We start from the raw sequence: 27,050 nt of genomic DNA, 5'->3' as shown, positions 1-27,050 counted from the left end.
TTTTAGTTGACGCTATTTGATTGTAAAGTATAAGCATTTATAACATGTCATGTCCATTTTCAGAAATATGCAACTTTTCCTCATTTAGTTTCAATTCTTAATATTATTTTTCAACGAGTTGATTGAGTTTTTGGGAAAAGAAAACTTGCATTTGTTGCTACCAAAACAGGTAATAGAAGAGGAGGGAGGCGATCCTGATAACGTGCAGCTCTTTTCGGATACGCCTTCAAAGAAAACACCTAAAAGCAAAGGTATCCCACCTTTCTTAATTTGTTGTGTATGATTTTGTAACAAAGGGTTAACTTTATTAATATACTTTCTGTTTTTAACCAAAATGTAAATACTGAACTTGGTGATGGAGAAATAATGAAACAACCTGAAGGTCCCAAACATCTGCCCTTTTTAGTTGATGTCAATTATGGATTTGAGAGGTGCTGCTGAAAACTTGAATGACCTGACAAAGGAGTTAGATATTTAGGTTGTTGGGTGAAATGCAAATTTTGTAGGCTACTTAACCTTAGATGGTGTTGAGTGGCATCTGTGACATTTCTGTCAAGTTGGGAGTGTTGCATTGTGCTCTAATCATTTGATTTTAGGGAGCGCAAAGACTTTAACAATTCATTAGGTGAGCTATTCTGCCTGGACTATTGAAATTCTGATCTGCCTTGCGGCTTATTAACGGTGATTGTCTTTTCTAGAGATGTTAATGGTCAGAGTCGAAGACAATGTTATCGAGGAGATTAGGGAGATACAGGCTATTAGACTAGATGGGATTGAGGTTCACAAGGAGATGGTGTTAGTAATTCTGGAAGGTTTAAAAATTGATAAGTCCCCTGGGCCGGATGGGATGTATCCTAGGATTCTCTGGGAAGCTAGGGAGGGGATTGCATTAGAAGATTAGGCTTTATTGGTAGAGGGATTGAATTTTGGAGCCATGAGGTCATGTTGCAGCTGTACAAAACTCTGGTGTGGCCGCACTTGGAGTATTGCGTACAATTCTGGTCGCTGTATTATAGGAAGGATGTGGAAGCATTGGAAAGGATGCAGGGAAGATTTACCAGGATGTTGCCTGGTACGGAGGGAAGGTCTTATGAGGAACGGCTGAGGGACTTGATGTTTGGGACTTGATGTTTTCGATACAGAGAAGAAGTTTAAGAGGTGACCAAATAGAGACATACAAGATGATCAGAGGATTAGATAGGATGGATGGTGAGAGCCTTTTTCCCTGGATGGCTAGTATGAGGGGGCATAGCTTTAAATTGAGGGGTGATAGATTTCGGACAGATGTCAGAGGTAGGTTCTTTACTCAGACAGAAGTAAGGGTGTGGAATGCCCTGCCTGCAACAGTAGTAGACTCGCCAAGGACGTTTAAATGGTCATTGGATAAACATATGGAGGATAATGGAATAGTGTCGGTTAGATGGGCTTCAGTTTGGTTTAAACAATAGTAGGCCATTCGGCCCTTCAAACCAGCACCACCATTCATTATGATCATGGCTGATCATCCACAATCAGTATCCTGTTCCTGCCTTATCCCCATAACCCTTGATTCCAATATCTTTAAGATCTCTATCTATCTCTTTCTTGAAACTACCCAGAGACTTGGCCTCCACTACCTTCTGGGGCAGAGCATTCCATATATAGGTCAGTGCAACATTGAGGGCTGAAGGGCCTGTACTGTGCTTTAGTGTTCTGTGTTCTCGAGTCTTCATGATATGGCCACTCAATGCATACTCTTGTTGGCTTGTGTACTTAGCTTAAGTCTGCATGTTCTGCAGTTTGTCAGTGCACTGCTTAATTATGAAGGTTTGAACGGAACTGAACACCAATAAATAAACATTGAAGCAGGTGAGGACACTTGGAACTGAGGCACGAGGCTACTGATTGCTTACAGCAAGGTTCTTGAGCTGACGTGATGTCCCTTCCGACAACCACACTTACACTTGTGCTTGATGTGACTCAAGTTGTTGAAATCTTTCTCCGCTGATCCCTTTGGAATTTTAGTTTAATTCAGATTTCTTGATGTTTTGCTTAATTAGGCAATATCTGTCAGCCCTGCCATTCAGTAAGATTCATTCTGTTTCTGTCTGCCAACCCACTGTTCCCATAACTCTTGACTCTCGGGGTGACAAAAACTATTATCTAACTCAATCAACTCAATTCAATCTTGAATGTACTTTGACCTAGCCTGACTTTTCATAATTCCAAGACTCTCAGAAACAATGGTTTGTTTTCTTTTTTAAATGGGCAATCCCTCATTTTTGAATTCATGTTCCTGAGTTCTAGATTCCTATGCACAGGGACATATCTCCTCATCTATCGTGTCAACCTCCTGAGAATATTATGTTATCCAATACAGTAGAGCACAGGAAAAGGCCCTTTGGCCTGTGTTTCAGTAAGACAGACTCTCAATTTAATCAACTCCATCAAGTACAGGTACAGCCTGTTCAAACTTTTCTCTTAACCACCTTAATCCCAGGAACCACTCTTGAATGCTGCGTTGATTTTAAGAGCTATTACTGTCAGCTCACCCCTGCAATTCAGCTTGTGTTTCATGTTCAGAGTGAGCTTATGGTGAGGTGTGAACTGTGTTGCTGGCAGAAAGGAGGATTTGTGAGATGGTACTTAATTGACATTCTTGATTGTGCCAAGCATCATTTTACCAGTAAATGAATGAGTAACCAGTTGGGGGCGGGGTAGCCTCCAAGAAGGACCATATGCTACTTTTCCTACTAAAGATAATTGTAAAAATTCAGGGATCACAGAGTGCGGATAAAGTGCTTGAAGTATGAGAGTGAGTGTCCTACAGCCACCACTCACGCAATTGCTCGCAACCATGAGGCCAAAGATATTGCACTAAAATATAGATGCATAGTAAGATTTTCTTGTGATTTCGTTGTGTAAAATTGCTGCTCCAGAGCAAGCTTTGCCATAACACAAACTTTACTGCTTTAACACTAGCATTTGCCTGGCAATATGTAAAATCACTCTGAAAAGTGGGCCAAATCCAATCTTGCCAATTATTGCCCCATCAGCCTACACTCATTCGTCAGCAAAGTAAATCAACAGGCACGTGTCATTGATATGATTATCACGCAGAAGTTGCATAGCAACACCTGCTAACTGTTTCACAATTTGACTTCTGCCAGGGATACTCTGCTCTCGGCTGCATTACATGCTTGGTCCAAATGTGCACAGGGCTACATTCAATATACAGTGAGATTTGGATAAAGAGGTAGCAAGACTTGCAGATGCTGGAGTCAGAGTCAACACAGTGTGGAGCTGGAGGATAACAGCAGGTCAAGCAGCATCAAAGAAACAGGAAAGTCAATGTTTCGGCTCGGAACCACACGTCAGTTCTGACGAAGGGTCCCGACCCGAAACATTGAGCTTCGTGTTCCTCCGTTGCCTGACCTCCTGTGGTCATCCAGCTCAACACTGTTGACAAGATCTGGACAAATTCAGGCTGGGGTTGATAAATGCCAAGTACATTAGTGCCAAGTAATGACTTTAACAAGGGAGAATCTTAATTATCTTGACATTATTAATAAAGCTCTACCGTTAACACCTTGAAGGTTACCATTGACCAAAAACTTAGCAGGATTGGTCATAAATGGTGTAATTGCTAGAGTAGACTAGAGATAGGGGTTTCTGCACTAAATAACTCATCTGATTCCGCAAAGCGTGTCTACCATTTGCGACGGACAATCACAAGTGTGATAGAATATGCCCCACTTGCTGTATGAATGCAGTTTGAATAGACAAGAAGCTTGCACTATGAAGGGCAAAGGAGGCTACTTGAGTGTATTTGTTATTATCTTAAAATTTATTCTCTCCTGCATTGGCATATTTGGCAGCTATGTATATCATCTACAGTTATAGCAAATTGCCAAGCTTCCTTTTGACAATCTGACAACAGACACGTGGGAGGACAACCGGCTGTAAGTTCCTTCACTCACTTGACAGAAATCTTGGAACTCCCTCTCTGACAATACTGTGTGTGTGTGCTTTCACCATTTGCACTACATACGGCTTTGCATCACCTCAAGCAATTCTGTGTGGGCAATGAATGCTGACGTGGACAGTGATAATGTCATCCTTTGAAAACATTTTTTGGGGGTGGGGGGCAACAAATTGTCTATTCAACTCATCACAAATACAACTGCATCTTTTAAAGGATAGTAATTTTCTCTTTGAACAGAGACCATGCCCAGTTGAAGCAGTGAAGAGACTAATCGAATGTTACTGGATAAGTTTAAGTCTAAGATATTGGAATAAGTGAACAAACAACTACTTGTTCACAGATTGGTTGCACTTGGTGAATTTGATAGATGCTCTTGTCTTCAATTCTAGGAAGTAGTATCTTATTTGGTGACTTCTCATCAATATTACTTTCCCTTTTTACTGTATCTTTAGCGATGAAAATGAACTAAGTGTTTTGCAACGTGGCCATTTGATATGGAATACCCACTGGTTGGGAACTGCTCACTGTTCTGGTAGTCAGCAATGACTGACCTGAATATTTCTTGGTAAATTGCTTGGAGTACTTCCATGTCTGTGTAATTATCAGAGGTTAAGCTCTGACAAATAGTTTTTATTTACTTGTTTGGCGGTGAAAGAGTGAGCTCTTCAAAATGTTTTGAGCTATTCAAGTAGTTCTTCCTCACAGCAACTGTTGGTATTGATGAAGTGACCTTAATATAATGACATGTCTTATCGCTTCAGGGGCATTAGGAAACAAAATAAAATGCAGTACTAGTAGATTTTGGGTCATATGAGCAAATACTAGCATTGAGAATTCCGGCCTACTTAATCTTGGCATGCTCCAGAATAATGTTTCATTGCAAATGTTCTCATTTATATAAATGAATCATTGTGATTTTTTTTGTATTAAAAAAAATACAATGCAGAAGTAAATTTTCTCCAAAAATACTTCAGTAACAATAGGGCAGCACGGTGGCTCTGTGGTTAGCACTGCAGCCTCACAGTGCCAGGGACCCAAGTTCGATTCCAGCCTTGCGTAACTGGCTGTGTGGAGTTTGCACATTCTTCCCACGTCTGCCTGGGTTTCCTCCGAGTGCTCCGGTTTCCTCCCACGGTCCAAAGATGTGCAGGCTAGGTGGATTGGCCATGCTGAATTGCCCATAGTGTTCAGGGGTGTGTGGGTTATAGGGGGATGGGTCTGGGTGGGATGTCCCAGGGGCTGTGTGGACTTGTTGGGCTGAAGGGCCTGTTTCCACACTGTAGGGAATCTAATCTAATCTTTTAAAAAAAATTCCACAAGTGGGTAGTTCATGGTATTAAGGGATTACTCAAGCTGGATGTACAGTGATCTGTTCAGCGAACTGCATGGATAAAGTGTGCCGTTTTATTTTTAAGGGAGAAGGCAAGATAATGATGAAGCTGGTGGTGATGTCAGCACAGAAGATGATGGTAATAGCAAGGTAAGTGTGGTTAAAATCTGCTGCCCTTTAGCCTAAAACTATGGCCTCTCATTGTGGATTGCCCCACAAGAGAAAATGTCTTCCTTCATCAATCCCCTATAGTGTCTCAGATATATTAAAAAGATCTCCTTTTCATTCATTTGTACTCTAAAGATTGTAGGCCTAAACTGCTCAATCTCTCTTCAGAAGTTAAACCCTTTATCTCTGGAATCAATTTTGTGAATCTCCTCTGAACTGCCTCCAATGCAAGCACATCTCTCCTCAAGTAAGGGGACCAAAATTGTATGCCACTGTTACTACATGTAAAGTTTGTTTCTTATACAAAGAGCACTCAGTTCAGCATTGACATCATGACTTAGTTTCTCAGCTCTTTGAAATACACTCTGTTTCTTGCTAAATTATATTTTAAAACATTTTAAATGTTTCTTGGCTGTTTAGAGTTGTAGTGCCAGTTTTTGTATAGCTTAATAAAGAAAGTTCAAATTTTATATTTGGTGTTGTGTTGCTAAACTATTCAGCAAAAACTTTGCAGTTTTTAAGAGAAATAATGCAGTAAAACCTGATTGTTTCACCAAGGCCAATCAGTTGATTGGAAATTTGCCATGTTACAGTTTGAGAATGGTGGGAGAAATAAATTGGAGAATCGCAAACCGATTAGTTTGGTATGAATTGGGAAGAAATGATTGGAGCTTATTCTTATTGAGTTAGTAATTTGAGCATTTGTCATAGGTGAGCTCAACAGAGACAGCCAATTTCAGTTTTAGGGTTATTGATGTCAGTTTAATACATATTATCCATGCGGTCTTCATGAATGCATTTAGTTAGTTCTACTTAAAATCTTTCTGGATAATAATTATGTACAGAGTAGGAGATGGCCTTGTGACCTGGGTTAGAAGTTTGTTGGGAGCTAGACACTGGGGATAATATTTGACAGACTGCTCCATGTGTATGACCTGGGCCTCAGTGTTAGATTTAGAAATTACTTCGATGAATAAATTAGTTCTAATAGTAGATGCTTATGTATAATGCAAGTTAGTTGGGTGAGGAACTAATGTAGGAGTTTGCAGAAGGGCAGAAACTGACTTGTGCAAAAGTATGGCAAATAGAGTTTGATTTGCCAAGTGCAAGATTCAATTTTTGAAACGAGGAAACATAAATCCAAGTGTAATCCAAATGACACAAAAATGGTTTGGGGGTCTAAGTGCACACAACATGTAAAGCTTGTACATAACATCAAAATAGCTTAATGGACAGTTTGGCCTTTAGCTCAGAGGTTAGAATACACAGAGGAACATTGGTTTTCTTGAGTACAGAATATTGAAATGCTGATTTGGCTGAGGTATTTAAAATGTGACAATAATTTGATAGACTGAAAACAACAAATCTGTTTTCTTTGAATCCTGACAAAGGAGATATGGTAAAATTGGATGTAAGCTATTTGGAAGCAGAAATCTGAAGTATGTTTTCAAACGTGGGAAATCACCTTGTTTCCCCCAAAAAGCAGTAAATATTTGGTCAACACAATTGTTTTGAGGCTTGATCAATGGCTTTTTATTAGGTAGTGTTATCAAGGGATGTCAAACCAAATCGGCGAGATGGATTTCAGGTGCAAATCAGTCGTGGTCTAATTAAATTGCCTAGACTTGAGCAGCTAAATGACACATTAAAAGCTAGGAAGCTAAAGCTTTGTGCAGGCTGTGACTGATACATGAATGTTATATAGCAATTGCACAGATAACGATAACTATAAATTTTCCATGATTTTTGTGAAGTATAAATTTCTCACCAGATGGAAGCAGATGTAGATGCAACTCAGAGTGATTCACAGGACACAAGTGATCAAGATGGATTAGAGGAGCAAAAGGGTGTTGAAGCTGAGGAAATGGAGAAGAACGATGATTCAGTCATGGGAGAGTTGCCTACAAGTGGAGATGATGAACTGGATGCTAAAACACCAGATGATGAAGAGCAAGAAGACCAGGTACATAAGGTGCTGGCATTTGGGGAAAGATAGCAAAAATATTTCTGCAATTCATAATCATAAACATTTCTTAGAGGAACAGAATTTTTATTGAAAATTGTAAAAAATAATTTCTTGTGTTGAGGGCTTAGTTCCAGTGTATGAGTTTGACATACTCATGAGCAAATACTAAACAATTAGTGCATGGAATTCTTCTTTAGAATGTTGACTAAACAAAATGTTCTTCCTTTTCATTCTATGGTTGTCAATGATGACATCTTGAAACAATATCAGAAGGAATGCCTGTCTTTTCTAAGTTTCAAAAGAACTTGAGAGGATTAATCCTTGTGAATTAAATGGGAACATATGGTTACAGATGGAGACTAGCAAGCAGCAATTATAACAATTTCAAGTACACCATGCTTGTAGTTTTCAGCATCTGCAAGATGCACTGCAGCAAACCATGAAGTACAATAGCTTCCAGTCTAGATATAGTTAACAAAAACAAACAGAAAACTCAACCTCATACACGCTATTCTGCAATTTTTCTACCTGTCACAAGCATCTCTGGGTCAAAATGATTGAACTCTATATATTTAAGGATTGCGGGTGTACCTTGACCCAAAAACACTGCAGCAGTTTGGAAGATAAGTCTCTAACTGCCTTGACATGGGCAATAAATATTGGCTGCATATTTGCAAACATGGGGATACAGTTAAATGTAATTTGAAGATGCCATCAAGATAGGAGGCAAATTAAGTTATATCGGTGGAGAAAGAAATAAGAAATGTATAAATAGATAAATAAATAGACAAGTGATGTTATCCACATTACGTTCAAGTAAAATATGTTGGAATGCTCACTTCATGGTGACAGTTGAACTGTACAAAAGGATTTAGATTCTGTGCACACATTGCTTTTCATACCTATGTGTTAGCTTTTAATATTCAGGCTGATGGAGTGAGGATCCTATTGGAAGGAGTTGGAATGAAATGATACCTCAGTAGTTCAGACCCTCGGGCAGCTTCTCACTTAGTGCATCAGTTTTCGGCGCTGATCCTCAATGAACTGTAATTTTTGGAGATGCTAGAATGTGGTGACAGTAGAATTACTTCACACCACTGCTTAAGTGGTTAAATCAATCTCCCGCATTTCCCGCAACACATCCCTCACACCCCGCCCCCGCCACAACCGCCCAAAGAGGATCCCCCTCGTTCTCACACACCACCCCACCAACCTCCGGATACAACGCATCATCCTCCGACACTTCCGCCATCTACAATCCGACCACACCACCCAAGACATTTTTCCATCCCCACCCCTGTCTGCTTTCCGGAGAGACCACTCTCCGTGACTTCCTTGTTCGCTCCACACTGCCCTCCAACCCCACCACACCCGGCACCTTCCCCTGCAACCGCAGGAAATGCTACACTTGCCCCCACACCTCCTCCCTCACCCTTATCCCAGGCCCCAAGATGACTTTCCACATTAAGCAGAGGTTCACTTGCACATCTGCCAATGTGGTATACTGCATCCACTGTACCCGGTGTGGCTTCCTCTACATTGGGGAAACCAAGCGGAGGCTTGGGGACCGCTTTGCAGAACACCTCCGCTCGGTTCGCGATAAACAACTGCACGTCCCAGTCGCAAACCATTTCCACTCCCCCTCCCATTCTTTAGATGACATGTCCATCATGGGCCTCCTGCAGTGCCACAATGATGCCACCCGAAGGTTGCAGGAACAGCAACTCATATTCCGCTCGGGAACCCTGCAGCCCAATGGTATCAATGTGGACTTCACCAGTTTCAAAATCTCCCCTTCCCCCACTGCATCCCAAAACCAGCCCAGTTCGTTCCCTCCCCCCACTGCACCACACAACCAGCCCAGCTCTTCCCCTCCACCCACTGCATCCCAAAACCAGTCCAACCTGTCTCTGCCTCCCTAACCTGTTCTTCCTCTCACCCATCCCTTCCTCCCACCCCAAGCCGCACCTCCATCTCCTACCTACTAACCTCATCCCACCTCCTTGACCTGTCCGTCTTCCCTGGACTGACCTATCCCCTCCCTACCTCTCCACCTATACTCTCCTCTCCGCCTATCTTCTTTTCTCTCCATCTTCGGTCCCCCTCCCCCTCTCTCCCTATTTATTCCAGAACCCTCACCCCATCCCCCTCTCTGATGGGTCTAGGCCCGAAACGTCACCTTTTGTGCTCCTGAGATGCTGCTTGGCCTGCTGTGTTCATCCAGCCTCACATTTTATTATCTTGGACCAATTTAGTTTGTTTCCTTGATAGTAGAAGAGTCATAGGGGTAGGGAGGGGGTAGTTCAGTTCAGGTGAACTATATAAAAGGCTTCAGTAGAATAAAAACTGAAGCTTTTTTTCTTCTTGCATTCAGGGCAAGGAGCATTTTAAATGCTAGATAAGCCATTAGAGTAAAATCGTGAATCTCACTTTTGTGCCTGGTGGATAATGGAAATAGTGGATACTGCATTAAATTGTGATGTTTTAGGCTGAGACTGGTGGGTTTTTGTTAGGTAAAAGAAGAATTGGTGAAGCAAGGTTAGATGGAGATTACGTACAGACTAGCCAGGATCTAATGGTACAGAACAGACTGAACAGCCTAACTATGTTCCAATTCTTACATGTATTGAAAGTTTCATGCACCTTACAATAAGCGCACCTATTATATTGTAAGATCACCATTATGCAATGATGAACTTGACAGATATCCATTTAAAAACTTTAATTTTGAGTGGATTGATCGAATCTCAAATTTTTAAAATTGCATTTATGATAATTACTCAATTTATGACCAGTTGAATTTTGTAATTATTGAATGTTGTGTTAATTACTAAAATTATTTCTCCTTGGAGTAATGCTGTTTTCTGGGAAATGGTGTTTTGAAATTTGAACTATTCTACAGCATTTTATTTAGAATGTTAATTGTTTGAACAAATTTGGCAGAATGGCTGCAAAGATAAAGAAATTATTAATAAAGTCCAACTGCCGTGAAGTAATTTGAGGTAGATTGTTGGATTTGTCCTCATGGGTTAAATTTAAGTGACTCGGGGCTTGCATCCTCCCCTTACCTTATTTTTTTTGAATGGCAGACCAGTTTTCAAAAATGGTCTGAACTTGGGAGGATTATGGCAATCTGTAGCAATATTCTGTTAAATAATAGTGCTCATTGCTCTTGGTCTGTAGTGATTGAAGATTTGAAACAAATCTTGCCTGAGTGTGGAATGCTTTGAGCTCTTCAAAATATGATTGAATTGTGGTTCACCTTATTTACTCAGGCAGAGGAAGAAAATGAAGAGCTTGTTCTTGAAGAAGTGGATGTCCTTTTGCCTGAAGAGGTATACACTTCTATTTGGTATTGATCTTTAATGATCATTTCATCACTGTTCTACGACTAGTTGCACAGCCTTGTAATAATAATTACCTTTTTCATATCTTGCTGACAAGGGTTACACTACTTCAAGTGGGTATGGGAACACTCCAGGGGTGCCAATATTAAAACACCGAATGGTGTGGGCTAGCCCTTACAATGAAACAGAAAAGAAGTAGGTTAGAATAAACTACTGGACATACTTGTAAACAATTGTTCAGGTTTTTGATGCTGTATCTTGGGGCATGGGAACTTTGTGCAGGTTTGCTGTTGGAAAAGTATTGGAATCGATTATTAAGGAAATAGTAGAATTCTTGGAAAATCATAATTGAATCAAGCTGAGTCAGCATGCCTTAATGAAAGGGAAATCACATCTAACTGTTAGAGCTTGAGAAATTGTTAACCAGCGTAGATAAAAGGTGCCAGTAGATATGATAGATTCTTGTCAAATGCCTTTTGGAAGTCAAATTGTCAAAAATGAAGTCCTAACAGCCCAACTGGCATGGATAGAGAATTAGGTAATGGGCACAAAACAGGAGATTTGGGGTTCTGAGATAACAAGGTGTAGAGCTGGATGAAGACAGCAGGCCAAGCAGCACCAGGGGAGCAGGAAAGCTGACTTTTCGGGCCTAGACCCTTCTTTAGAAATGTGGGGCTTGGGTTCTTTTCAGTGTGACCAGTTTTGTTTCACAGGGATCAGTGCTGGGATGCATCTGTTCATAATATTTATTCATTATTTGTAGAAAAGCAGAAAATGTTCTATAGCCAGCTTTGAAGATGGTACAAAAATAAATGGAAAAGCAGGTTACAAAAGGAACACAAAGTTCACAGAGAGGAAGTGGGCAAAAAGTCGACGAATGGAGTAGCATGTGGGAAAATTTTTATCAAGAGGGCAAATGCACATAGGGGTCCAAGGATAGTTTGATAAAATTGATTCAAAATTTGCATAATTGTAGGAGACATAATGTTGTTTTAATAACTGGAAGCCAGTGCTGGTAGTGTGCAGCAGGGGTCTATGCTATTAATTGTAATTATATAAATGACACAGATGACTGTGTGGGGTAGTTGGATTATTACATGTGTGGTTGACAAAGATTGTTGAGTGTCTTGGTCAACAAGAAGATATAAACAGAATGGTCAAATAGGCAGATAAGTAGTAGATGGAATTCAACTCTGAAAAGTGAGAAGAAATACACTGCGGAAGGGGTAAATTGAAAAGAAAGTATTCAATGAGCAGCACGACACAAGAATATTTTGTGGAACAAAGGGATCTTGAAGGCAAAAGGCGTTAAGGTGGTGAAAAATGCATATGAGACACTTAGCCTTATCAGTCGAGGCATAGATTACAAAAGCAAGGAAGTCATGTTGTATCGAACTTTGGTGAAATTATAACTAGAGTACTGTTGCAATTTTGATCATCACGTTACAGGAAGGATGTGATTGTCTCAGGATTAGTAGGTGCCAATTTAAGACTGAGATAGACAATAGGTGCAGGAGTAGGCCATTCGGCCCTTCGAACCAGCACCACCATTCATTATGATCTCGGCTGATCATCCACAATCAGTATCCTGTTCCTGCCTTATTCCCATAACCCTTGATTCCACTGTCTTTAAGAGCTCTGTCTATCTCTTTCTTGAAAGCATCCAGAGAGTTGGCCTACACTGCCTTCTGGGGCAGAGCATTCCATATGTCCACCACTCTCTGGGTGAAGAAGTTTTTCCTCAACTCTGTTCTAAATGGCCTACCCCTTATTTTTAAACTGTGTCCTCTGGTCCTGGACTCACCCATCAGCGGAAACATGCTTCCTGCCTCCACAGTGTCCAATCCCTTAATAATCTTAAACGTCTCAATCAGATCCCCTCTCATCCTTCTAAACTCAAGAGTATACAAGCCCAGTCGCTCCAATCTTTCAACATATGATAGTCCCGCCATTCCGGGAATTGACCTTGTGAACCTACACTGCACTCCCTCAATAGCAAGAATGTCCTTCCTCAAATTGGGAGACCAAAACTGCACACAATACTCCAGGTGCAGTCTCACCAGGGCCCTGTACAGCTGCAGAAGGACCTCTTTGCTCCTATACTCAATTCCTCTTGTGATGAAGGCCAGCATGCTATTAGCTTTCTTCACTGCCTGCTGTACCTGCATGCTTGCTTTCATTGACTGATGTACAAGAACACCTAGATCTCGTTGTGCTTCCCCTTTACCTAACTTGACTCCATTTAGACAGTAATCTGCCTTCCTGTTCTTGCCACCAAAGTGTCTAACCACACATTTATCCACATTAAACTGCATCTGCCATGCATCCGCCCACTTACCTAGCCTGTCTAAGTCACCCTGTATTCTCATAACATCCTCCTCACATTTCACACTGCCACCCAACTGTGTGTCATCAGCAAATTTGCTAATATTACTTCTAATGACTTCGTCTATATCATTAATATATATCGTAAACAGCTGCGGTCCCAGCACCGAACCTTGTGGTACCCCACTAGTCACTGCCTGCCATTCCGAAAGGGACCCGTTTATCACTACTCTTTGCTTCCTGTCAGCCAGCCAATTTTCAATCCAGCTCAGTATTTTGCCCCCAATACCATGTGCCCTAATTTTGTTCACCAATCTCCTATGCGGGACTTTATCAAAGGCTTTCTGAAAGTCCAGGTACACTTCATCCACTGGCTCTCCCTTATCCATCTTCATAGATACATCCTCAAAAAATTCCAGAAGATTAGTCAAGCACGATTTCCCCTTCGTAAATCCATGCTGAGTCTGACCTATTCTGTTAATGCCATCCAAATGAGTTGTAATTTCATCTTTTAAAATTGACTCCAGCATCTTTCCCACCACTGACGTCAGGCTAACTGGTCTGTTATTTCCTGTTTCCTCTCTCCCTCCTTTCTTGAAAAGTGGGACAACATTTGCCACCCTCCAATCCACAGAAACTGATCCTGAATCTATCGAACCTTGGAAAATAATTACTAACGCATCCACAATTTCTACAGCCACCTCCTTAAGAACCCTGGGATGCAGACCATCAGGTCCCGGGGACTTAGCAGCCTTCAGACCTAACAGTCTATCCAACACCATTTCCTGCCTAATATAAATACCTTTCAGTTTGTCCATTACCCTTGGTCCTTCAACCACTATAACATCTGGGAGATTGCTTGTGTCTTCCTTAGTGAAGACAGATCCAGAGTACCTAGTCAACTCATCTGCCATTTCCTTGTTCCCTATAATAAATTCACCCGTTTTTGACTTCAACGGCCCAATTTTAGTCGTAACCATTTTTTTTTCCTTTTCACAGACCTAAAAAAGCTTTTACTACCCTCCTTTATATTTTTGGCCAGTTTTCCTTCATAGCTCATTTTTTTCCTCTGTGTATTGCCTTTTTAGTTATCCGCTGTTGCTCTTTAAAAGCTTCCCAGTCCTCTGGCTTCCCACTCATCTTTGCTATGTTATACTTCTCTTTTATTTTTATACAGTCCTTAACTTCCCTCGTCAGTCACGGCTGCCCCCGCCTCCCCTTAGGATCTTTCTTCTTCTTCTTTGGTATGAACTGATCCTGCACCTTCTGCATTACATCCAGAAATACCTGCCATTGTTGTTCCACTGCCATCCCTGCGAGGGTATTGTACCACTGAACTTTGGCTAGCTCCTCCCTCATAGCTCCATAGTTCCCTTTATTCAACTGCAATACTGACGCTTCCGATTGTCCCTTCTCCCTCTCAAACTGCAGATTAAAACTTATCATATTATGGTCACTACCTCCTAATGGCTCCTTTACTTTGAAGTCCCTGATCAAATCCGGTTCATTGCACAACTGCAGATCCAGAATTGCCTCCTCCCTGGTAGGCTCCCGTACAAGCTGTTCTAAGAATCCATCTCGGAGGCACTTGACAAACTCCCTTTCTTGGGGTCCAGTACCATCCTGATTCTCCCAGCCTACCCGCATGTTGAAATCTCCCATACAACTGTAGTGATACCTTTGTGACAGGCCAATTTCAACTCTTGATTCAACCTGCACCCAACCTCCTGACTACTGATTGGGGGCCTGTAGATAACTCCCATTAGGGTCTTTCTACCCTTAGAATTTCTCAGTTCTATCCATACTGACTCTACATCTCCTGACTCTCTGTCCCCCCTTGCAAGGGACCGAATATCATTCCTCACCAACAGGGCTACCCCACCCCCTCTGCCCACCAATCTGTCCTTTCGATAGCCCGTATATCCTTGAATATTCATTTCCCACGCCCTGTCCACTTGAAGCCACGTCTCAGTTATCCCCACAACATCATACATGCCAATTTCCAACTGAGCCTCAAGCTCATCCACCTTATTTCTTATGCTTCGTGCATTCATATATAATATTTTTAATTTGTTTCTCCCCTCACCCTTCCTATCAGTCCTTATTTCACTTGGCCATACTGTACGATCCCTTCTTGAGTTTTCTGCTCTGTTGATTCTGTTGCCCTTCTTAACCTCTCTTATTCTCACTTTCCCTTTAACTTCATTCTTAAATTTCCAGTTTAGCCCCTCCCCCCCATTACTTAGTTTAAACACACCTGTGTCGCAGTGGCAAACCTGCCTGCCAGAAAGCTGTTCCCCCGATTATTAAGATGCAAACCGTCCCTCCTGTACAATTTATTCTTACCCCAAAACATACCCCAGTGATCCAAGAATTTAAATCCTTGCTTCCGACACCAGTCCCTCAGCCACACGCTCGGGTCCATTATCTCTCTGTTCCTGCCCTCTCCAGCCCGAGGAACTGGAAGCAAACCAGAGATAACCACCCTGGAAATCCTGCTTTTCAGCCTTCTCCCGAGTTCTCTGAAGTCCCACTGTAGAATGCTCCTCCTTTTCTTCCCGACGTCATTAGTGCCGACATCCACCACCACCTCTGGGTCTTCACCTTCACCCTCGAGGATTCTCTGCACTCTATCAGTGTCGTCCTGGATCCTGGCACCAGGAAGGCAACACACCATCCTCAAATCTCGCCTTTTGCCGCAGAAACCCCTGTCAGTCCCTCTAACAATGGAGTCCCCTATTACCACTGTTCTCCGTGATGTCTGACTTCTTGGCTCTGCCTTTACAGCAATTTTTGACTCGCAGACCTGCCCACCTCTCGGACTGGCAGTGTTGTCTGTCTCGGCAGTTTCCAAGACAGTCATCCTGTTTACAATAGGTGCTTCCTCTGGGGTCACTTGTACTTCATTCATGATTTCCTTTGTCATCGACATCCCCCTTCTCTCTTCAGGTATCCTCGGTGTAGTGACCTTGCTGAAGGTCCTGTCCAGAAAGTTCTCATTCTCTCGGATGAGCCTGAGGCCTTCTAGTTCTTTCTTCAGTGCTGCAACAACCTCCTTCAGAAGCTGAATGTGTACACACTTAACCACAGATATAGGAGCCAGAAACATCATCAGTGTCCCTGACCTCCCACATCATGCATGCAGCACACTGAATCAGCTTGGCAGTCATGTCTTCACCCTCTTCAACAGTGGCATAATCTCACTGAGCCTCTTCACCGAAAACTCGCACTTTACTCACCAGGCACTTCCCTCAGCCCTTGTGTGTTTGCTGTGAGTCTGTGGACTCTTAATTAGGTTAGAGGAGGAGGGTGGGAGGGAGGCCCTACCGTGTAGGACCTGGGGCTAAGAACACACCTACTTAAATAGCTCTCCGCTGCAAAAAGGACCCGCTGGCTTTGAGGTAAGTACTTAAATAGCACTCACTTAACTTCCCAACTGCCTCTCTGCCCTGACCTCACGTCCACCCGGCTTGTGCCGCTCTCCGCTGCAAAAAGGCAGATGAGAAATTTCTTCTCTCTGAAGGTAGTGTGATTTTGCAGCACCTTGCAACAGAGAGGTGTGGAGGCAAAGTCCTCACATTTAAGAGTGAGATAGATTCTTGATCAGTGAGGGAGTTGGGTGTTATGTGGAAAGGACAGAAGAGTGGATGTGAGGAATGTCAGATCAGTCAGGATCCTGTTGAATGGTGGAGCAGGCTCGTGCAACCAAATAGCCGAATCCTGTTCAAAGAGAAACCAAAGTTTGAACTGTTCAAGTCAAAAGGATTGTGGCTGTGAAAGCTACAGGACAGAATTGCTCCCTGGTTGCTGTCATCTTTTCAATTTATTGAAAGTTTGAAGTCATAAATATTGAATTTTCCTTGGAGCCTGCTGGAAGCTACTTGCATGCATTGACGTATTCTGAGACCAAGCAAGATGCAATTCTGTGTACTTCTCCAATTATGGATCCTGGCGTCTCTTAAGTGAACTGGCCATCATAGCTAATTTATTTTTTTGAACAATATATCCCTTAACTACGTCTGCCCTTATGTAAATGAGGGGCTAGAATCATAGACATTAATCAGATTACCTTGTGGTTTTACTTGATTTTGCTAAACCTACTCGAGTATAAATAAATTTCGTCGCAGAGATGAACAGCACAAAACAGACCCTTTGATCTAACTCATCCAGGCCGACCAGATATCCCAAATTAATCTAGTCCTATTTGCCAGCATTTGGCCCATATCCCCGTCAGCCCTTCCAATACACTGGCATCCAGGTGCCTTTTAAATGTTGTGATTGGACCTGCTTCCACCACCATTTGTGGCTGTTCATTCCATACTTACATCACCCTCTGTGTGGAAAAGTTGCCTCTTTGGTCCCTTTTAAACCTTTTCCCCTCTAATCTTAAACCTATGCCCTCCAGTTTTGGAGTCCTGTACCCTAGAGAAAAGACCGTGGCTATTTATCCTACCCATGCCTCTCATGATTTGATGAATCTCTATAAGATTCTTCTCTCCCGCTCGCTCTCTACTGCCCCCCCCACCACCCCCCAAACATCTCAGCCTCCAGTGCTCCAGGGAAAATAACTTCAGCTTACTCATAGAACATTACAGCACAGTACAGACCCTTCGGCTCTCGATGTTGTGCCGACCTGTCAGACCGATCTCAAGCCCATCTAACCTACACTATTCCGCGTACGTCCATATGCTTATCCAATAACGACTTAAATGTACCTGAAGTTGGCGAATCTACTACTATTGCAGGCAAAGCGTTCCATTCCCTTACTACTCTCTGAGTAAACAAACTACCTCTGACATCTGTCCTCTATCTTTCACCCCTCAATTTAAAGCTATGCCTCCTCGTGCTCACCGTCACCATCCTAGGAAAAAGGCTCTCCCTATCCATTATCCATGATTATTTTATATGTTTCAATTAAGTCACCTCTCAACCTTCTTCTCTCTAACGAAAACAGCCCAAGTCCCTCAGCCTTTCCTCATAAGGCCTTCCCTCCATACCAGGCAACACCCTAGTAAATCTCCTCTGCACCCTTTCCAAAGCTTCCACATCCTTCTTATAATGCGGTGACCAGAACTGTACACAATACTCCAAGTGCAGCCACACCAGAGTTTTGTACAGCTGCAGCATAACCTCTTGGTTCCAGAACTCGATCCCTCTATTAATAAAAGCTAAAACACTATGCCTTTTTAACAGCCCTGTCAACCTGGGTGGCAACTTTCAAGTATCTGTGTACATGGACACCGAGATCTCTCTGCTCACCTACACTACCCAAGAATCTTACCATTAGACCAGTACTTTGCCTTCCGGTTACTCCAACCAAAGTGCATCACCTCACACTTGTCTGCATTAAACTCCATTTGCTACCTCTCAGCCCAGCTCTACAGCTTATCTATGTCTCTCTGCAACCTACAGCATCCGTCGTCGCTATCCACAACTCCAACAACCTTAAGTGTCGTCTGCAAATTTACTAACCTATCCTTCTACGCCCTCATCCAGGTCATTTATAAAAATGACAAACAGCAATGGACCCAACACCGATCCTTGCGGTACACCACTTGTAACTGGTCTCCAGGATGAGCATTTCCCATCAACTACCACCCTCTGTCTTCTTTCAGCAAGCCAATTTCCGATCCAAACTGCTATATCTCCCACAATTCCATTCCTCCGCATTTTGTACAATAGCCTATTGTGGGGAACCTTATCGAACGCCTTGCTGAAATCCATATACACCACATCAACCGGTTTACTCTCATCTACCTGTTTGGTCACCTTCTCAAAGAACTCAATAAGGTTTGTGAGGCACGACCTTCCCTTCACAAAACCGTGCTGACTATCCCTAATCAATTTATTCTTTTCTAGATGATTATAAATCCTATCCGTTATAACCTTTTCCAGCACTTTACCAACAACTGAGGTAAGGCTCACTGCTCTATAATTACCAGGGTTGTCTCTACTCCCCTTCTTGAACAGGGGAACCACATTTGCTATCCTCCAGTCGTCTGGCACTATTCCTGTAGACAATGACGAGTTAAAGATCAATGCCAAAGGCTCGGCACTCTCCTCCCTGGCTTCCCAGAGGATCCTAGGATAAATCCCATCCGCCCCAGGGGACTTAGCTGTCTTCACCCTCTGTAGGATTTCTAATACCTCTTCCTTGTGAACCTCAATCCCACCTAGTCTAGTAGCCTGTATCTCAGTATTCTCCTTGACAACATTGTCGTTTTCTAGAGTGAATACTGTTGAAAAACATTCATTTAGTTCTTCCCCTATCTCCTCTGACTCCACACACAACTTACCACTACTGTCCTTGATTGGCCCTAATCTTTCTTACTTTCGTCATTCTTTGATTCCTTAAATACCTATAGAAAGCCTTAGGGTTTACCCTGATCCTATCCGCCAACAACTTCTCATGTCTCCTCCTGGCTGTTCTGACCTCTCTCTTTACGTCTTTCCTGGCTACCCCATAGCCCTCAAGCACCCTAACTGAGCCTTCATATCTCATCCTAACATAAGCCGCCTTCTTCCTGTTGACCAGAGATTCCACCTCCTTCGTAAACCACGGCTCCCACACTCTACAGCTTCCTCCCTGCCTGACAGGTACATACTTATCTAGGACATACTTATCTAGGAGCTTTTCCTTGAATAAGCTCCACATTTCTAATGTGCCCATCCCCTGCTGTTTCCTTCCCCATCCTATGCTCCCTAAATCTTGCCTAACCTCATCGTAATTGCCTTTCCCCCAGCTATAACTCTTGCCCAGTGGTATACACCTATCCCTTTCCATCACTAAAGTAAACATAACAGAATTGTGATCTCGCTATAGCTCAAATTCTCCAACCCTTAAGTATTCTTTTGTTTAAACTGTAAACTTGGTGGCTGGTATCAATTATTATCAAAGTCTGGTACTGTTCATTCAAAAGATCAAGATGGAAACCATCGGGGTCAAATTTGAGATTCACTGTTTTAATTTTACTGTGTTGCAAATACAGGGATGAGAAGTATGAATTAATTTGGCTTTCTGTCTTTGAGTCATAACAGCAATCTGGTTTCTGCATGTAGATTTTGTCTGAGAAGTCAGGCTTAATCCCAGCAAGGTTTATTGGCTATTAGTAAGATTGGGAAGCATTGCAGTTTCTTCTGTCAACTAACCTGTCATATACCTTCATATCTGATGGATACTCTTGTTGAACAACTGGGGAAGGGGCACGTATTTGTTTAGTTAATGGTGAACAGTGCTTTAAAAGAATTATCTGTGTATGAAATTGCACTGATTATCTGTTGTTTTCTCTCGATGGAAATGTAGAAAAGTATTTACAATGGGCAATTAATGTTAATATTTGTTTTGGGATCACTTATGCAGTTTTGTTCTGAAATTCTAATTCTTTTACTATGGACCCTAACATTTCACATAGGGTTTAATGTAACTTTTTTGTTTTAAAAATGTTTTTCTGTGAACCAATTCTAATCATTGTGAAATATTCATATAATATGAATTTTAAATTCGTCATTTAAATGTTGCAATCAATTATATTTAAAGAGACTGATCTAAAATCCTAATCAAGTAAATCTAGTTGATAAGTGGTATCTTAGACGGCAACAAACTTTACATCTGTTTTATCAGAAATTTAATGTTTTCATTATTTTCTCCTTGCCCCAATAAGCAATGTTTATCATGCTTGGAATGTGCATATTCAAGAAATGAATGTATTGTAACCCATTGCCTGATTAGTCCCAAAGTCAACATTTAGGCAGTGTTGGCAAGCTTTTGCTTCTCCTTACCACACTCTTCATGGCCTGTTGCTCACACAAAAGTTCATACAACTCAACACAAACTGCGTGTCAAAATCTGGGGTATTTCTGACCTGTGATACTGAAATCCAGATTTCAGGCTTTGTATTTTCCAGTTGAACTATGTGGCAGTAGTCAGATTTATTATTAATCATATTATCCGTTTTGATTTTGAACTCTGGATCATTGCATCAAAAATATTGCTTAAAGCATAACAGAGGCTCTTTTAGCCTTTCCAAGTTGTCTGTTATTTCCAGCTTTGCTTTCTGTTCCAAGTCATTCAACAACATTTTAGAATTTGGTTAGAAGCGTGTTGTTGCACTCTAGTTTTAACTTTGAAGCTCCAGATTTATGCAACAACTAAGTTTTCTCATGTACCATCTTGAGATGAGGTTCCTGATTTATTGCTATTGGAAAGAAAGAATCAGAAGATTTGATTTCTAGTTGCAACAATATTTCATTTTGAATCTAATCCAACTATATACAGCATGAAAGTGGAGTAGTTATCTAAATGTAAAACCATGGATTCAAGAGTTGCATTTTTTTCAAAATGTCTCACAGATATTTCAGGAGCCAGAAGAGGATGAGAATTACAAAGGTATGTAAAGGTTGCCACTTTGTGAAGTTTGTATCTTCCCATCAGTTTACTTTTATGACTTGCAGTATATTTTGATCTTTGTAGACATAGATGAAGGTTGGAAAGCCATTACAAGGCACTAGATGTAACATAAGATGGAACTAAAAGACTCTCCTGTTTTGGAGGAAGTTTATTTACTAGGGAAGTTTTTTTTTACAACTTCAAATGTGACTTGTAAAAAGGTGCAATGAGTCAACTTGCCAGTTACTATAGTGCATGTATGAATATGCACAACACAAACTGACTTTTCTTTTCCCAAGCTACAAATATTTATTTAACTGAGTAATTTCATGCACCATGTGAAACACATGTTAGTTTTCCATATTCATAATGTTAGTGAGGATTTGGAACAGGCCATTTGGCCCCTTGAGCCTGCTCTGCCATTCAGTAAGATCATGGTTGATTGAAGTCCTTTCATTCAAATTTCTTGAAACATGGGGTTATTTATTCAGGCAACTTTTTTTGCCTGGTATTTGAGCTGCTTTTTTCTGGAGCACAAAGTTGTTTTTTTTTCTTGCATCAAATTGACCTTCCAAGTCGATAAATTCTGATCTGTTCTCACTTGCAGAAATGCATGGCTCTTAATACTGGTTGTGATATGCATTTCTTTTACTTGCACTACTAGAATTGGCAGGCTGTAATCTGAAGGGTGGAGATTCTGATTTTTGCAGTGAACATAACTGGTATAATCAAACGGCATAAATAGAGGCAAAACTGACAGAACATTGTTCTACTCTGCTTTGCTTTGGAACTGTGGAGGACTCAGCACAATGTACACAGAACACTTGGGAAAAAAAATTACTGTTGAAGACTCTTGCTGTGAGATTGAGACAATACATGAAAAGAGGTGTTGATTTTTCCCCGAAGACTTTCATCCTGAGCAGTTTGGTACCTATTCTGCATGATGCATGAAAAGAAGATGGATGAATGGATTAATTCTGAGATGTGGTATGGAGTATGGAATTCTTTTGAAGATGTTTAATGTCTTTCACAATCTGGATGAATACATGGCAGAAAATGGCTTGCATGGACCATTTCATCAGATGAATTTTACCATAAATGAGAGATGCACAAAACAGAGGACCTTGGTGAACAGTTGCACTTTGTTGAAGTGATGGATGCAAATGAAAATAAATCTTGACTGGAAAAACACAGATTCCGTTATGTGGACAGATTGCAATTGGGATTCACACCAAAGAATAATGCCTCATAAGGATGTTTGTATTGCCACAGAAGACTTTGTACTAAAGGTATTGCATATAACAACTTTGTCACTGAAGAATTCAGATTCAAATGCACCTTTTATAGTTTTCTAACCTTCTTAACTTAGGTAAATTGTGTTTCATTTTAATATCAATGATAAGGTCACCTTTTAGGTAAAAGTTTTGACATTTAAACCTGTATTTTGCCATGTTTATTCCTGTTAAATCCCTCAGATGTAGATGATATAGATGACGGTTCTCGTGAAGTGTCTAAATCTCTACCTTCAGAGCAAGGCCTTGCTGAAGCTCAACAAACAGTTCAAGTTGAAACTGAACCCAGTGCATCTTTGAAGGAAGTGGATGACGATAATATTTCAGTCACAATCCAAGCAGAAGATGCCATCACACTGGACTTCGATGGAGATGATCTTTTGGAAACAGGTAAAACTGTGAAAACTCCCGAAGGTGAGAATAAGTCCAAAGCTGAAAAGGAGTCCCCATCCCAAGATGATGTGAAGGGAGAAGTCAAAATTGAGGGAAAGAAAGAGAAAAACCATAAGGAAGGAAGAAAGGAGGAGGGAATAAAATCAGACTCAGCAAAGAAGGAAACCAGAGAAGGGTCCAGAAAAGCTGAAGCTGGAGATAAAGAGAAAGATTCTTCGAAGAAAGGCCCCTCATCTTCTGGGGCATCCAATCAAGCAAAGAGGTTTGTTTTTCTATGTCAATTTATGATACTGAATACCAACAGTAAGGTTGGTCTTCATTTGTGAGTAATCATGGTTCTTCCACTGGCTTCTTAGGTCTCAGATTATGTTACTCTTTTTAAGAGTTTGTGTTTTTTTTAAGAAAAGGCATGCATGCAAGACTGATTTCTTGCATTTTTGCTAGTTTTTTAGCCATTTAGTTACTCATTTTTTATCTACAATATTGAATATTTGCAAGATTTTTAAAAAGCCTGGTATTCTGAATCAAAACACCTGTGTGAAAAATTCATTCAAATAAGGAGAACACTAATGTACGGAATCAAAACTACTAGTCCTCATTAATGGAGAATATTGTGATTTGCTCACTGACTAGAATTGGCAGAAATCTAGATCTTTATTCAACTTTGGAACGATGATGCAAGAGTTGGTTTTTGAACTACTCTGTTCTAATATGGGGCATGGTGGCTTTGGTACTTTTTTTATGGCCAGAAATCCATTAGCGCTTTTCTAACTTGGTGATCTGTAACCATTCAGTTTCTGTGAATCTAGGGCAAAAATGCATTGTTTTATGTTTATAATCTTGTATCCAATAATACTTTGATCACTCATCTCTACTTTTCCTGAATATTTCTTTGCTTTTTTTCTGACATTGTTTTGTGTTCATAGTTCAAGTAAGGATTCGAAAGATAAGACAGCTACTAAAGACGAGAAAGGTAAGGCTAGATTTCGTCTTGAACTTTTGAAACTTAGTTGTAAATGTATCTGTACGGTTTGCTTTACATGATGGAAATTGCTCAGCCTTTTGTATAAAATTTACATTTATGTAGTACGTTTTAACAAAGTGTAACATAACAAGGTAAAGTTATCAAACATAACTAACAGTGCAACATCTAAATTATGGAATGTAACCAAAATTAGAAAATTGATCAAAGTGGTTTGGATGGGTGGGGGATTACTTCGAGAGCATAGGGCCTATGTTATTCCAGGCTGCCAATGCTGGAGCAAAAGAAATTGATATTTGAGGCCAGAATCAAAGAGACTAGATATGTAAGAGGATTGTAGAAGCTAACAGAGAATGAGAGCATGATGAACTGATGAATTGGAAAACAAAGGGAGAATGTAAAATCAAGTGTTTGATTGCCTGGGAACATACTTAGATTATTAAGGATTGGTATTGTGAGAATGAGATCTGCAGTTGACAGTGTTGAAAAATACACTGTAGGCTCCGACACTCTGAATGTATTCAAATAATTTAATACAGTCGTTGGTAGAGGTGATTTTATTTTTCATTTGTGCCTTAGGTGTGAATAGCACTGTTGGAACGAGCAGTGGAGGCACTAGTAGTTCAACCAAGAACCTCTGGATTAGTGGACTGTCTTCAAACACTAAAGCAGCTGATCTAAAGAACCTGTTTAGCAAATATGGCAAGGTATGTGTTACTTTTGTATAATCTTGTAAGAATTTTGAATTACTGTACATTAAGAAAGATATTAAGTTGCATTAATAAAGATTCATCTTGTAAATTGTATACATTTTGGCTTAGGTTCTGAGCGCAAAAGTAGTAACCAATGCACGAAGTCCCGGTGCTCGATGTTATGGATTTGTGACAATGTCATCAAGTGCAGAAATGTCTAGGTGTATTTCCCACCTTCATCGCACTGAGCTACATGGGCAGCAGATATTTGTTGAAAGGGTAACTATTTTTAATGTTACTGTTGTCTGTTGATTTAAATGTGCAGGTAGTAATGCAACATTTTGTAAGCAGAATAGAAGAGATGGCTTGGGCATGTCTTTCTGAAATGTCAATAGACTTGGAAGTTCAAATGCATAGACTCGGTGACAAGTTTCCCAGTGGCTTCCAGAATACTCTGATAATATATATTTGATCACTGTCTTTGTGATATTTGCCACCCTCTATCTTGCATTGCTCCAAAAAGCACAGTTATTATTCAAAGATTTGACTTGAATGCGCAATCAAATTGGCATCAGTGGAGTGTGTCAGGATAGAATACTAGTAGAAAGGAACTAACAAAAAAATCAAAGTAATATTGAGCATTAGTCCAACACTTGCAGAGGGGTAAAGATTTTAGTAATGTTTTGTAATAAATCAAAAAAGCCATTAATTGGAAAATTTGTCTCTACTCAATAGAGAAGTACATTTTAATCTGTTAGAATCAGCCTGACACAGCTAAGTGTAGAATCTGAGAGTTTTTAATCTTTTTAAACTGCATCTGTGCTTCACCACAAATCGACTATTGTAACACAATATATATTATAATTCAAAAACACAGAATATTCCATTTACTTGAGCATACATTGATCTCTGAACAAGTCTCATTCTATCCTGATTCAAGTGATGCTCGTAAGTCTATTGATGCCACAAGTGTCTGGAGTTAGAAATACTTATTCATTTGATTCACAGGACTGCTGACATGTTTTAAATGAGTTATGCTTCAGAGATGTCGTGATTGTGAAGGATACTAATGTTCAGTTTACTGTTGTTAAATAGTCCTACCCTTCTACAGTTGTTAAAAAAAACTCACAGCTCATTATCTCAGCAAGATATTCTTGGTGACAAATGTCGAAATTTAAAATTTTTGTGTTCTGTACCTCCTGGTGCTGAACCTTTTTTTGCAAAAACAGTCACATAGTATAAACTGAGATAACATGGTGTGAAGCAGGATGAACACAGCAGGATGAAGCAGCATCAGAGGAGCAGGAAAGCTTGATGTTTCGGGTCGGGACCCTTCTTCAGAAAACTGGACTTGATGCCACTGAGGAAAATCATATGATTAAGAGACAGCACATCTGTGATATCACCCACATTGGATTGGTTTGCTTGCCCGCTGTCAAAGCTGAGCAAGACTGGAGTTGAGGAAATGATCTTTCTATGTAAACATTTGCACCCTTTCAGGTGTTTTCTGAGCATGCAAGAAATCGGGGGCACCAAATTCATAAGGATGATGGTCCTGTTTGGGCAACGAACAAGAGCATCTTTGTGTGATTATTAATTCTTGAATAATAAAAATAAGACAAAGAACTGCGAAAGCTGGAGAAATGAAACAGAAACAAAAACAAAAATTGTCAGAGAAACTCAGCTGAACTCTGAAGAAGTCACCAGACTCAAAACATTAACTCTGCTTTCATCCCACAAAGACAGCCATTTCTGAGTTTATCCAGCAATTTCTGTGATTATTAATTCTTCAGATTTTTATGAACATATGTTGGATTTAATCGCATAACTACATAGGGTTGCCAAGCACTGATTGTTCTGCTTTTAAGTTATTTTAATTATCTGTGATGCAGGCTTAACCATGGCTATTTTCTGACTTTAATATGTTGGGTACAATGGCTTCTAAAATGCTATGTATTGAAACGTGCTTTGCACAATTCCTGCATCAGGGATTGTCTCATAATTTTATATAATGTAGTCTCCAATAAGGCCCATGTACAATATTTAGTTGAAAAAGGTTTAGGGATTCCAATGCAGGATAAATGTAGGTAATTCAGTGTTGAGTTGAAATTGTGAACCATGTCCTTGTCTTTATAGTTCCTATTTGAATGGAAACTACGCACGTAAACTTGTCATGCTATATTTGTACCCTCTGCTGTGGTAGTG

General features: G+C 40.7%; 1 protein-coding gene across 2 annotated transcripts in view; it reads left to right on the top strand.

The window, feature by feature from the left end:
- sltm (SAFB-like, transcription modulator) overlaps positions 1-27,050 on the top strand; it is a 53,815-nt gene that overhangs the window by 1,393 nt on the left and 25,372 nt on the right. For both annotated transcript variants that reach the window (XM_059639299.1, XM_059639300.1), the window contains exons 2-10: positions 170-251; positions 5,380-5,444; positions 7,234-7,425; positions 10,704-10,763; positions 21,450-21,486; positions 22,962-23,433; positions 24,098-24,144; positions 24,733-24,860; positions 24,975-25,124. In XM_059639299.1, coding sequence (XP_059495282.1) covers positions 170-251; positions 5,380-5,444; positions 7,234-7,425; positions 10,704-10,763; positions 21,450-21,486; positions 22,962-23,433; positions 24,098-24,144; positions 24,733-24,860; positions 24,975-25,124 — 1,233 coding nt within the window. The remainder of the gene's footprint in view (positions 1-169; positions 252-5,379; positions 5,445-7,233; positions 7,426-10,703; positions 10,764-21,449; positions 21,487-22,961; positions 23,434-24,097; positions 24,145-24,732; positions 24,861-24,974; positions 25,125-27,050) is intronic.

This window comes from Stegostoma tigrinum, chromosome 33 (genome assembly GCF_030684315.1).
Source record: "Stegostoma tigrinum isolate sSteTig4 chromosome 33, sSteTig4.hap1, whole genome shotgun sequence".
In the NCBI taxonomy this organism is placed as follows: domain Eukaryota; kingdom Metazoa; phylum Chordata; class Chondrichthyes; order Orectolobiformes; family Stegostomatidae; genus Stegostoma; species Stegostoma tigrinum.
The sequence above is the reverse complement of the archived record's forward strand: the minus strand, read 5'-3'. Positions and strand labels throughout refer to the sequence as shown.